The 14378-nt window shown below is 42.4% G+C and overlaps 1 protein-coding gene across 3 annotated transcripts in view; it reads right to left on the bottom strand.

The window, feature by feature from the left end:
- LOC144495912 (sperm-associated antigen 1-like) overlaps window positions 1-14378 on the bottom strand; it is a 122294-nt gene that overhangs the window by 65812 nt on the left and 42104 nt on the right. For all 3 annotated transcript variants that reach the window (XM_078216716.1, XM_078216717.1, XM_078216718.1), the window contains 2 exons: window positions 4193-4666; window positions 1468-1567 (listed from right to left, as the gene is read on the bottom strand). In XM_078216716.1, coding sequence (XP_078072842.1) covers window positions 1468-1567; window positions 4193-4666 — 574 coding nt within the window. The remainder of the gene's footprint in view (window positions 1-1467; window positions 1568-4192; window positions 4667-14378) is intronic.

Here is a 14378-nt window from a genome sequence, read left to right as displayed (position 1 = left end):
GTGCAACATTTTCTACTTCAAATTCTCAGATAGTGTCAACAAAGCTAACAAGTTTTGGAAAATTATAGCTTATGCACATCCAAAATCCTTCCCTTTTTTAAAAAAAGAAAGGCTTATGTGCAAGTGTTTTTGATCTTCATTTGTGCTTTACTTTTGTGATTGGAAATTATTGGTTATCTGTTAAAGTGGCGTGTGACAGGGAAAAAAAACACCTGATTCAGCAGCATATAAGCAGCAGTAACATTGTTCTGAACATGGAAGCTGTCTCTGTGGTCAGCTCAATAAATTGGAATAAGCTCTCTGAATCAGTAAAAGAAAGCAACCCCCAACCAGCAACATGCAGCTCCTTTAGAGCAAAGGACAAGTAGGATCTAACCATGCTCTGGATGGGTCTGACATATCTTGGTGCTTAAGTTAATATTCTCAGCCATCATGCAAAAATGCGTAGTATCTACGGGCGGCACGGTAGCACAGTGGTTAGCACTGCTGCTTCACAGCTCCAGGGACCTGGGTTCGATTCCCGGTTTGGGTCACTGTCTGTGTGGAGTTTGCACATTCTCCTCGTGTCTGTGTGGGTTTCCTCCGGGTGCTCCGGTTTCCTCCCACAGTCCAAAGATGTGCAGGTTAGGTTGACTGGCCATGCTAAAATTGCCCCTTAGTGTCCTGAGATGCGTAGGTTAGAGGGATTAGCGGGTAAAATATGTAGGGATATGGGGGTTGGGCGTGGGTGGGATTGTGGTCGGTGCAGACTCGATGGGCCAAATGGCCTCTTTCTGCACTGTAGGGTTTCTATGATTTCTATGATCTAATAAATTGATAGCAGAATTCCAAACCTTGGTGCAAATAAGAAACTATTAAGTTTACTATTTATATCTGTCAAGGAGATATCCATGCAAAGTACATTTACCTGTATTGTCTATGAGGTGTTATCTATTAAATTTAGTGCACAAGGCTGAAATGATGTTGCTGCAGCTGCTTTGTGGGTTGGTGCTAAACAACTCAATTGAGCCTTTAACGTAAAAAACAATTGTGCAAGTTCATACTGTTTCAACACTACTTTAAATTTCCACTTTTAATGCCGTGCATTGCTCATTGAACAAAAATGCAGAAAGGTGAGCTACTCCCAGTGAGTCACACTATTGATACTGTTGGCCCTGGGGACAAATTATTTTTCAATTTTACAAGCTACTGCTTCCATTGCAGAGCTTTGTGCAAGGCAAGCACATATGGGAAACTTGTGTATGGAGGTCACTGCACATAAATTACTGTCTGTAAGATTTCCTGTCCATTCATTTTAAAATTAAACATAATTTACCCCTATGAATGAACCCGTTCCCTTTAAACCAGCATTTTGCTGGAGTACAGCAACATATTGTGCCATGTAACTTTTACATTTGACACATTGCTATACTAATCTGAAAACATAATTCAATCCATGACAAAAGCCACCATAAACATTAGCCTTACCTAGTACAATCTGTAATGCACTCAGTGCAATTTCCATCCTTCAGGTAGCATGCTGCTCGATTTGAGTGCAAGATGCTCAGTTCTGCTGGGCTGTCCACCCCTTATCAGAAAAAAAACACAAAATAGCATTTATTTACCATCTTATTTCTCCTTTTTGAAGATTTATTGGGTATGATTCCATGCATGTCAGTAATCTATTTCACAGTGAGAGCCATCTTACTTTAATCTGATTCTGCTCTCACCAATTTTCTAATCTCTGAACTTTCAGATATTGGTAAGGAATGGGAGTTTGGATCCGGATAGTTTTCTCTCCCTTGTCCAAGGATACTGATACCACCGAGAGCAATATCACTGCTGTCTAGCACAGCATTGATAAGAGATTGAACCTGGGACTTCCTTGGTTTGTATGGCAGTTGTTATACTTCCAAGGCTTAAGAATCTTATAATTTGCGACTGCAAATTTAAATGTAGGACAAATGAAAGGGTATTGTGACCTGTTCTGCAGTTTGCTTGATGGTACCCCTAGGTAGTTTGCTTGTTAGATATCAAAGGAAGACTTACATTGTTTTACTGAGAATGTGCAAAGAATTTACAATTGGAAAGAATGGCAACAGTCACTGAGTTAAAAACGAATAGCCTCTTACGTCTCCCCAACTTGTAAACAGTTAGGTAAGAACTATTAGCTTTTAAGACGAAAGGGAAGTTGGGTATTAAAAATAGCTCATTTGCATTTCTACCTTAATGCAAGGTTAAGGTGTTTCACGTTGCTATGGGCAGAGGAAGCCATTTGTAAGATCAGGTTACAGGCTTCCCTACAAATCAATGAATATCACAGGCAGCAGAAGTCCTTGAGATCAGCAGAGAGAAGAGGCTGCTTAGCTTTGCAAGCTACCAAAGCCAACTGTGGAAGGGAGACAGTCTCTGGTCGAAGACACACATCCTGCAACCTTCTATGGATTTCAGCTTTGTTCTGGCATACCTAGGGGGAAGAATGATCATTGGAATAAGCCTTATGGCTGGTGGTAGACTGAAGGAACTTTAAGAAAACAGAGAAAAGTATCAGCAAAACAGGGATATGCTGGAAGCAACTGTGGTCTGTTTGCTGTAATTCCATGGAGAGTGCAATGTGTGATACGTATAAAAGGGAAACATTTCTCTCTCTATAGTTTTTAAGCATAAGTTACAAAAAGAAATTAGTGTTTAGTCAATAGTGTTTTAGTCAGTTGTTACAGTAAAAGTTTTAGAATGTGAAATCACAATGTGTCATTCTTTTAGCTATAACTGGAAGCTCAAATGTATTTTAAAAGGACTCTACAGAGATTGTAACTTAATGTATTTAACCACTGAGTATTTGGGTGATGGTGAGGTCAGGAAAGGTTTGGGAAACCATGTATTATATGAAAGGGAGGGAAAATAAATGAAAAAATATATTTAGTTATCTTCTCCAGTTCTTTAGATGTCCCTTGTATCTTTAAGAAAGCTGATGGGCGATATTTCCTATCCCTCTTTCAACAGTACTGCAGAACTGTTAGGTGTGACAGGCATTATCAGTGTGCCAAAAAGTGACTCCCCAGAAATTCATCACAGTGTGTTTAGGGGAGGAAAGGTGGGGGTGGTGGCGGTATTTTTGTTCACAGTATGTAACATAGCAGTTTAAATATATCAATGAGCTCGCTATGTTCATCACAGATGTGTAATTCTTTTGAACAAACATGGCATGTAAACATACTTGCATATGAACATGCAAATTAGGATCAGAATAAGCCACTCGGCCCTTTGAGCCTGCTGAGCCATTCAATAAGATTGTGGCTGATCTGATTATAGCCTCAACCCCACATTTATGTCTCCCTCCAGTAACCTTTCACCCCCTTGTTAACCATTAATCTATCTAATTCTGCCTTAAAAATATTCATAGACTTTACCTCCAAAAACCCACGTCCCTCAAAGAAAAATAAATTCCTCATCTCTCATCTTAAATTAACAACCCCTTATTTTTAAACAGTGACCCCTAGTTGTAGATTCTCCCACAAGAGGAAGCCCCCCTGCCCCCCCACCCCTCCAGCGAGTGTCCATTCTTACTAATGAGTGTTTGTATTACATTCAGGTACACAGACTTTTCAACAAGGTGGTGACTGATTGGTTGGTGATAAGGAGCAAGAGCAGCAGATATTGCTAACTTTTTTTACTTTTCAACACAGATCTAAAGTCAACTCGTGCCTTACGTGAATAGCAACTAACTCATTACAGAACAAAGATTACATTTAGGACCATATTTTTCAGATCTTAATTGTTTTTGTCTTTTAAACAGTCTTGAAGCACTACATCTATATTTGCACAACTTAACACCTGGAACAAAGGCCCCACTGTCACTTGTATTTTACAACAATTTGATTTCACTGTAATTCTTTGCAGCTGATGGGCTGTTTTTTCCATAGCGTACAAAGGACATGTCATGACCAGCAACAAGATACAATAAATATTTCTACCAGTGAATTATGATCTGCATTAAGAGTACCTCTATTGATCAGACCTTTTAATTAGCATCCCTATTCTATTTACATCATATTTATAAAACAGAATTTTAAAACAGATTAATGATTTTATCACACCATAAGCACGGTGACATTTTAGACCCAAAGTTCCTGTATCACATTCTCATACACAGAGGATGGTGCATACGTGTATACAAACAGTGTATAGCAGTCAACATGTTAGAAGGCCTTACCTAATTCAATGAGTTCTGTAATGCTTTTTGTGTATTTGAACGCTGCGTCTCCAAACTGCCCATTCTTGAACAACTCATTTCCTTCACTCTTAAGCATTGCCACAGCAGGGGGCAGGGCCCATGTGTTGTTCTTTCCTTTCTCTGTCTCTGAACTTGACCCAGGTGGAAACATCTGACTGGAGTCAATTCTGGGAGGATCTTGACTTTTACTTGCCACGGGAATTGTAGCATTCTTGACATTTTCACCTTTAGTTTCATGCCCACATTTACTTGTTTCAGTTTCCTTTAGTGCTGTTGAATTACCGTCACTGTCCTTTTTAGTGTTTTTTTGTGCTGCTGCACTGCCGGTATCCTTTCCTTTAGCTCGGTTCTTTTCATTAGTCTGACTTTCTCGTTTGTGTGAATACTTTTTCTGTGAATTCCCCATTACAGCCTTTGCTTTTGATGTCCTTCCACCCACCGGCTTGCTAGATTCTGTAAGGAAGTCCACATATTACAGGCTAAATTGCATCAGTGGAAAGAACTACTGCAGTCTAAGAAGGGGGAGGTAAGGAAATTACATCAAAAGCTGAGTGTGGCAACAACATAACATTCCGTAATGAAAACAAGAGCAGAAGTATGAAAACTTCAGCAACATTTACAATCAGTTAATCTGTGAAAGAAGGACATGAATAGAGTCACATTTCATTAAATAGCAAAGCAGTACTTCCCCTTTGTCAGCACAAGCAGGGAGCAATTTGTTTTACAAATACTGAGTCAACTGAGCATATTATACAAAAAACCTTCAAGTTAACCCTAAGAGGAGGAAAGTGCTTCAGCAACCTCGGCAAGATCTTTGACTTGTACATTATTTAGTATGTTAACCCTTTGGTTACTAAAAAGCTTTTTTTCTCTATAACATCTGCAAAAAAAAAAATTCAATTTAGTGTCATAGAGTTATTACGGCACAGCCTGAAGCTATTCAGCTTATCATGTTCAGAGTCCTATTGATATGCCAACTCGTGAATTTATCATGCAACACGTAATTTCATAACAAAATCAAGTTCTTTTCCCAACCTCATGAGAGGGTTATGAAATTTCAGGATTTTTCAAATATGGTCCAATTCTGGAGTGATTTCTCATAGTGCATCTACCCATGCATAGCACAATTACAAAAGGGATACTATAAGCTCGCCAATGATCAAAGCTGCAACAAAGCAAATCTCCATTCTTACACCTCTCAACCTGTCCCTCTCTTAGCTCCCCCTTTAGTGCCCAAGTGTTGCTCATCACTTCCTCCCGAGAAGATCCAACTCCACCAAATATTTAAATCATACTCCCATGTCTGAAAGATTTTTCCTGCACTGCTCTCTCCCATTTCCTATAGGATACAAGGTAATCAGTTACCTGGCAGTAAATCATGGGCGGCACAGTGGTTAGCACTGCTCCCTTATAGCGCCAGGGACTTGGGTTCAAACCCATCCTTGGGTGATTGTGTGAAATTTGCACGGGTGCTCTGATTTCCTCTCACAGTCCAAAGATGTGCAGGTTAGATTGATTGGCCATGCTAAATTGCCCCTTAGTATCAGGGGAATTTGCAGGGTAAATAAATTAGGTTACAGGGATAGGTGGGATAGTTGCAGGCTCAGTGGGCTAAATGGCCTCCTTCTGCACTGTAGGGATTCTATGATTCCATACTCCAGCGCTCTCCCCATGCCTCTAGAGTCTAGAAATCCTTCTATTTCCCTATTAAACATATTCAATGATTTGGCCTTCTATAATAGAGAATTCTACAGGTGCAACACCCACTGAGTTCTACAGGTTCAACACCTGCTGAGTGGAGACATTTCTTCTCATCCCAGTCTTAAATGCCTATCCCGTATCCTGAAACTGTGACCCCCCGCCCCAGCCAGAGGAAACAACATCCCTGCATCCAGTTTGTCCAGCCTTGTCAGAATTTTAGACATTTCAATGAGATCCCTTCTCATTCTTCTAAATTACAATGAATACATGCCCAGAAAACCCAATCTCTCCTCATACGACAATCCTGCCATCCCAGAAATCAGTCTGGTGAACCTTCATTGCAGTCCCTCTTTGGTAAGTATATCCTTTTTTTAGATAAGGAAACCAAAACTGCATACAATACTCCAGATGTGGTTTCACTAAAGCCCTGCACAGGTGCAGTAACATCCTTACTCCTGTACTCAAGTCTTCTTGCAATGAAGGTCAACATATCATTTGACTACCTAACTGCTAGAACCTGCATGCTTACTTTTAATGACTGTGTACTGGGACACCCAGGTCCCTTTGTACACCAACATATCCTAATCTATCACTATTTAAATAATACTTTGCCATTCTGTTTCTTCATCCAAAGTGGATAATTTCACATTTATCCATCTTGTACTGTATCTACCATGTATTTGCTCACTCACTCTTGTCTAAATCACCTTGAAGCCTCTTAACATCCTCCTCACCATTCACATTCCTACCAAGTTTTTTTATCAGCAGCAAACTTGGAAATGTTATTTTTGGTTCCCTCATCCAAATCATTGATGTATATTGTGAATTGCTGGGGCTCAAGCACTCATGCCACTTTGAAAAAGATCCATTTATTCCTACTTTCTGTTTCCTATCTGCGAACCAATTCTCAATTCATGAAAATATATTACTCCAATACCATGTGATTTAATTTTGCTCACTAACCTCTTTTATCAATTTTCTGAAAATCCAAAATACACCACAACCACTGGTTCACCCTTATCTATTCTAGTTACGCCTTCACAAAACTCCAGTAGGTTTATTAAACATGATTTCCCTTCCTAAATCCATGTTGACTTTGTCTAATCCCATTGATATTTTCAAAGTGTCCTGTCATCACATCCTTTATAATAGAATCTAGCATTTTCCCTACTATTGATGTTTGGCTAACTAGTCTATAATTTCCTGTTTTTCCATCCCTTCTTTTTTCAATTGCAAGGTTACATTTTCCACTCTCCAATCTGCTGGGACTGTTGTAGAATGTACAGAATTTTGGAATATGACACCAAACACATCCGCAATTTCACTGGCCATCTCCTAGGCCCAGGGGATATCGACTTTTAGTCCCATTAATTTCTCCAACACTACATTTTTAGTAATATTAATTTTCCTCAATTCCACCTTCTCATTAGACCTTTGATTTATTCACATTTCCAGGAAGTTACTGGTGTCTTTTTCTGTGGAGGCAGTTATTTAATTGCTATTGTTATTTAAGTTGTTATTTAATTGCCCTGCTACTTCCTTGTTCTCTATTACAAATTCTCCTGTTTCAAACTATAAGGGACCTACTTTTATGTTACTTGTAAGTTTACTCTCATACTCTATTTTTCCCCTCCTAATCAATCTCTTAATCCTCCTTTGCTGAACATCTCCCAAACCTCAGGCTCGCTATTTTTTTGAGCAACTTTATATGACTCCTTTCTGGATTTAATACTTTCCTTAATTTATTTTGTAAGCCATGGTTGGGCCTGTTTTCTTTTTGTGTTTTTGTCATAAAGGAACATACAACTGTTGTGAGGCATACATTGGTTCCTTAAATATTACCCACTGATATCCACTGTCATGCCTTTTAATGAAGTTCCCCAATCTATCTCAGCTGACCCATGCCTCATTACTTTGTATTTTCTTTTATTTAGATTTAGGACCCTAGTTTTAGATTGGGCTTCTTCACTTTCCATCTTAATGAAGAATTCTATCATGCTGCAGTCACTGCTCCCCATAGGACATCACAGATCAAGATTATTAATTAACCCCATCTCAATGAATAATACCAAATCAAGGATGGCATGTTTCCTAGTTAATTCCTCAACATACCGGTCTAAAAAACCGTCTCATACACATTCCAGGAATTCATCTACCACAGTATAGTTGCAAACTTGAGCTGCCCATCTATATGTAGATTAAAGTCACCCATGATTACTGTAGCACCCTTGTTAGATGCCTCTCCAATTTCCTGTTTAATGCCATCCCTTACCTCACCACTGCTGTTTAGAGGCCTATAGACAACTCTCACCAATCTTTTCCACCCCTTGTTGCTCCTCAGTTCCACCCAGACCGATTCTATATTGAGATTTTCTGAGCCAATATCCTCTTTCACTATTGCACTGATTTTATCTTTAACTAACACCACCAACCCACCTCCTTTCCCTTTTTGTCTGTCCTTCCTAAGTATTAATCCTTGGATATTCACTTCCCAGCCTTGGCTACTCTGCAGCCATGTCTCCATAATCGCAATCATGTGATACCCATGTATATCAATTTGCGCTGTTAATTCATCTACCTTATTGCGAATGTTCGGTGCATACAGATACAGTTTTAGACTTTGTAGCGGTTTGGTACAGATGAGTGAATTGTTAGACCATTCAAAGAGCATTTAGGAATCAATCACATTGCTGTAGGTTTGGAGTCACAGTTAGGCCAGGCCAGGTAAGGATGGCAGATTTCTTTCCCCGAAAGACATTAGTGAACCAAATGTGTTTTTCTGACAATGGAATATATAGAACATAGAACATTACAGCGCAGAACAGGCCCTTCGGCCCACGATGTTGCACCGACCAGTTAAAAAAAAACAAAAAAAAAACTGTGACCCTCCAACCTAAACCAATTTCTTTTCGTCCATGAACCTATCTACGGATCTCTTAAACGCCCCCAAACTAGGCGCATTTACTACTGATGCTGGCAGGGCATTCCAATCCCTCACCACCCTCTGGGTAAAGAACCTACCCCTGACATCGGTTCTATAACTACCCCCCCTCAATTTAAAGCCATGCCCCCTCGTGCTGGATTTCTCCATCAGAGGAAAAAGGCTATCACTATCCACCCTATCTAAACCTCTAATCATCTTATATGTTTCAATAAGATCCCCTCTTAGCCGCCGCCTTTCCAGCGAAAACAATCCCAAATCCCTCAGCCTCTCCTCATAGGATCTCCCCTCCATACCAGGCAACATCCTGGTAAACCTCCTCTGCACCCTCTCCAAAGCCTCCACATCCTTCCTGTAATGTGGGGACCAGAACTGCACACAGTACTCCAAGTGCGGCCGCACCAGAGTTGTGTACAGTTGCAACATAACGCTACGACTCCTAAATTCAATCCCCCTACCAATAAACGCCAAGACACCATATGCCTTCTTAACAACCTTATCTACTTGATTCCCAACTTTCAGGGATCTATGCACACATACACCTAGATCCCTCTGCTCCTCCACACTATTCAAAGTCCTCCTGTTAGCCCTATACTCAACACATCTGTTATTCCTACAAAAGTGAATTACCTCACACTTCTCCGCATTAAACTCCATCCGCCACCTCTCGGCCCAACTTTGCAACCTGTCTAAGTCTTCCTGCAAACTACGACACCCTTCCTCACTGTCTACCACACCACCGACTTTGGTGTCATCAGCAAATTTGCTAATCCACCCAACTATACCCTCATCCAGATCATTAATAAATATTACAAACAGCAGTGGCCCCAAAACAGATCCCTGAGGTACACCACTTGTAACCGCACTCCATGATGAATATTTACTATCAACCACCACCCTCTGTTTCCTATCCGCTAGCCAATTCCTGATCCAATTTCCTAGATCACCCCCAATCCCATACATCTGCATTTTCTGCAGAAGCCTACCATGGTGAACCTTATCAAACGCCTTACTAAAATCCATATATACCACGTCCACTGCCTTGCCCCCATCCACCTCCTTGGTCACTTTCTCAAAAAACTCAATAAGGTTAGTAAGGCACGACCTACCTGCCACAAAACCATGCTGACTATCACCTATCAATTCATTACTCTCCAAATAACTATAAATCCTATCCCTTATAATTTTTTCCAACATCTTGCCGACAACAGAAGTGAGACTCACCGGTCTATAATTCCCGGGGAAGTCTCTGTTCCCCTTCTTAAACAATGGGACAACATTCGCTAACCTCCAATCTTCTGGTACTATACCAGAGGCCAACGACGACCTGAAGATCAGAGCCAGAGGCTCTGCAATCACTTCTCTTGCCTCCCAGAGAATCCTTGGATAAATCCCATCCGGACCAGGGGATTTATCTATTTTCAGACCCTCCAGAATATCCTGCACATCCTCCTTATCAACTGTAATACTGTCTATTCTACTCCCTTGCAACCCAGTGTCCTCCTCAGCTATATTCATGTCCCCTTGCGTGAACACCGAAGAGAAATATTGGTTCAATGCTTCACCAATCTCCTCCGGTTCCACACATAACTTCCCTCTGCCATCTATAACTGGCCCTAAACTTGCCCTAACCAACCTTCTGTTCTTGACATACCTATAGAACGCCTTAGGATTCTCTTTAACCCTATCCGCCAAAGTCTTCTCATGTCCCCTTTTAGCCCTTCTAAGCTCGCTCTTCAACTCCCTCTTAGCCAATCTAAAGCTTTCTAGTGCACTACCCGAGTGCTCACGTCTCATCCGAACATAAGCCTCCTTTTTCTTTTTAACCAACAAAGAAACTTATATAGCTTCATGGTCATCATTTAATTAGGTTTTAATTGCAAATTTATTAATTAAAATTAAATTCCGCCAGCTGCCAAGGTGGGATTTGGAGCTCGTGTTTCCAGAACATTAGTCTGGGCCTCTGGATCACTAGTCCAGTGACATTACCACTACAGCACCACATCCCCTGAACTTTTCCAGCTCAATGGGAAATCCCTAAATCATTTTAGCTGCAATGGAAACCTCTGCACTGCTCTGGTTGCACTGAAAACCCCTGGATCCCAGAGTTCAACTGAGGATCCAAGGTTCAGTCTGGGAGGCTGCTGCCAACATGCCAGAGGAAAGACACTTGGCAGCCCCAGGGTTCACTGAGACCTCCTTTGTCATCTTGAATGACAAAGATGGGAGACACTTTTCCCAAGGAACAACAAGAAGTGACTCACCTACCAAAGAAGCCTGGAAGGAGTTAGAAAAAGGTCAGAAGTGATATCTACCCCAATTCAGGATGCATAATATCTTCATGGATAGCCAGACCCAGGAGAGCAGTGAGTGGCCGTCAGAGATACACGCATATGTGCAAATCATCACCTTGGCCATGAGCTCAACGTAGCAATGACACAACAAGAGGAGCATCTGGACTCTCCTCCAGTTGCTTCTTTAGCAGCAGAGCTTTGGGAGGAAAAGTGTGCCTTGCAAGGGAAGAGGAGTATTCGCCAGTCACATCAGGGGGCTCTTCTCAGGGTGGTAATTGTGGACAGTGGCCTGTCCATCCATCTGCCGATGACCCCAGCACCTCAAGTAGCCATAGTAACAGAAAGTCCTACACCCCTGCAGGAGCCCTTCAGCATGCTGGGATCCTCCAGGCCTCAAGCAGCCAAAGGACGTCCTTCCAGATCGTCCCACAGGCCGCACAATCAGCAACCTACCTCCATTCCAGCTGTAAATGAAGGGGTGCGCCTCATAGGAGCAGAGAACAATGTTAAAAAAGAGCATCACGAAGCAGCAGGAAGGCATTGGTGCCGAGACTTTGCATGTGTTAAAGATAGGTAATGTAGTTTCAATAAATAACTGTCAAATTTATGGTTTGAGTCATTCATGGAGTGAATACTGTCTTGTCACATGTAACCTGCATTTATCCATCAGTTGCTTGTATGTGTAGGGGCAGGCCAAGTATGCTAATCTCAGATTTGGCAGTGCACATGAAGGGGCTGGGCACTAGATAATGATGAGTGATATGGTGAAGGTGGGGTGGAGTTTTTATTACACAGGCATTGCTAGGGCATCGTGGCTGCAGGAAGCGGGTGTGAATTTAGGTGTCATGAGTCTCCCTTGCACATCTGTCTCAATGCTCCTAGCCTCTGGAATGGGAGGATTTATCATCACATCCTGCCTGTTCTGCCCCTTCCATCAACATCCTCGTCAGATGGGGAGTGCCAATCATCTATAGCCTGAGGATGCAAATGGACAACAATGATATGCGAAATCCTCCCTGGGACACACTGTAGCACTCATGGATGGCTTTGTAACATACCTTGGCAGAAGTGCGAGGGCTCCTAGTTGGCGTCAGCAACCATGTCTTGAGTGGGTAACCTTGGCCCCAGGGATCAGTCCCTGAAGCTGCACAGGGCAGGCTTAATCAGCGTTGGTGCCTGGAACTGTCGAATTATGTATGTGTGCTGACTGCTCATAGAAAACCTAGCATGCATCTGCATGATTACTTTGTGGTTGCAGACCCGTTGAACATTGATCAAATGGAAACCTTTCCGCTTATTAAGGTCACAGGCTGATCTGTGAAAACTTTGATGACTACATTCAATCAATTACACCTTGCACTTGTGGAAATGCTGCAGTGGCACCAAAGCTAATGCTGTTATGGTTGGTTTGGTAGCACACAATGTCTCCAGCCCGCTTAAACAATTAATTCCTTAGTGCAGTGATAAGCTGCTGCCTGGTATATTCTGCATATTTTCCCTCTGGATCCCTGGAAGGAAGCAGATGTGTAGAAATTCAATGCAACGGTTTTACTCAGGGTCATGGGCATTGGGTGTTCATCCAAGTACCAAGGATCGCAACTCATTCTCCAGGTCAGTATACAGGTCAGTGAGTACCAGTCTCCCTTGGCAGTTGGCACGAGCACTCAGATATCTGGAGGTAGCTTAAGTAAGTCCGGAAGACTTTGGGCTGCGACTGGGCCTCTTTGCCTCTCTGCATCATTTTGCAGCTTACCCAGCTGGAGGCTGGCCCACTTGCTGCAACTGCTGCATTGGTGCCTCCTGTAACTGGTCCTCCCTCTTTCTGCACTGGTCCACCTCTGTACTGGGTCCAGGACTGGGTGGATGAATGTCACAGCTGTTGGTCACTCCCTTTGTTGTGTGCTACTCTTGGAGGAAATTTCCCCTGGGATCTCAGCCTTATCATTCCTCTTTAACCCAGCAGTTAGGATGCTTCTGGTGTCTTACTGAGAGGCAATGACAACAATCTACTTCCTCAGTTCCCCTGAACCTAACCACAGGCTCCTGCCCATCTCAGACGCCTCTCATCTCACTCTAGCAATGATCACCTCTTCCCCTTTCTTGCAATGTAAAGGACAACAAAAGCCAACTCTAACATGCTTGACTTCCACAGGCAAGCCTGAGGCTTAGTCTTTAAATGATCAGAGATTGACAGTCTATGATTCCTGTGCTTGTCTAATTCAAACCCCAGAACTAAGTCACACTTGGGTAGCATTTAAATAAGAATCAATTGCTTGCACAACTAACACAATTGGCTTTTAGCTTCATTGAAGTAGCAGCACTGCCTTCGAGGCTCCCTGCCGCTGGTAGAGTGTGAACACATCATGTTTGCAGGGTTAGGACCATAGAATCCTTACAGTGCAGAAGGAGACCATTTGTGCCTCAATTCTGCACTAACTCTCTGAAAGAGCATCTTACTCAGACACCTCCCCCCCCCCCACCTCTCAACAACTCATCCTACTACATAACTTGGCAGATTTACCATGGCTAATCCACCTAACCTACACATCTTTGGACACTAAGGGGCATTTATCATGGCCAATGGACCTAACCTGCACATCTTTGGATTGTGGGAGGAAACTGGAACACCCAGCGGAAACCCACACAGTCACGGGGAAAACATGCAAACTCCACACAATCACCCAAGGCCGGAATCAAACCCGGGTCCCTGGCACTGTGAGGCAGCAATGCTAACCACTGTGGCACCATGAGCAGATCCCACTTCTACGCCATGATCTAAGATATGCACTGCGTCTACCTTGGTGGTTATGTCTGTGAAATCAAGTGGCAGCCAATGCATTCTCAAATCTTTTGCATAGTGGTATTTTAAGTGTGTGGTATCTTTACTTTTTTTTTGCATCGTATCATAAAGCAGATGACTTGTCCATGGCATGCATGGGACCTTTAAAGTTGCTGCTCAGCCATGCAGCTAAGAGGGAGCATTGGTGATGGTTTCTCTTCATTATCACCGTCTTCTTGCGCTGCCTGAAATCATAGAAATCATAGAAACCCTACAGTACAGAAAGAGGCCATTCGGCCCATCGAGTCTGCACCGACCACAATCCCACCCAGGCCCTACCCCCATATCCCTACATATTTTACCCACTAATCCCTCTAACCTACGCATCTCAGGACACTAAGGGGCAATTTTAGCATGGCCAATCAACCTAATCCGCACATCTTTGGACTG

This window comes from Mustelus asterias, chromosome 7 (genome assembly GCF_964213995.1).
Source record: "Mustelus asterias chromosome 7, sMusAst1.hap1.1, whole genome shotgun sequence".
NCBI classification, from domain to species: domain Eukaryota; kingdom Metazoa; phylum Chordata; class Chondrichthyes; order Carcharhiniformes; family Triakidae; genus Mustelus; species Mustelus asterias.
Note: the sequence above shows the minus strand (reverse complement) of the source record. Positions and strands in the feature narration are given on the sequence as shown.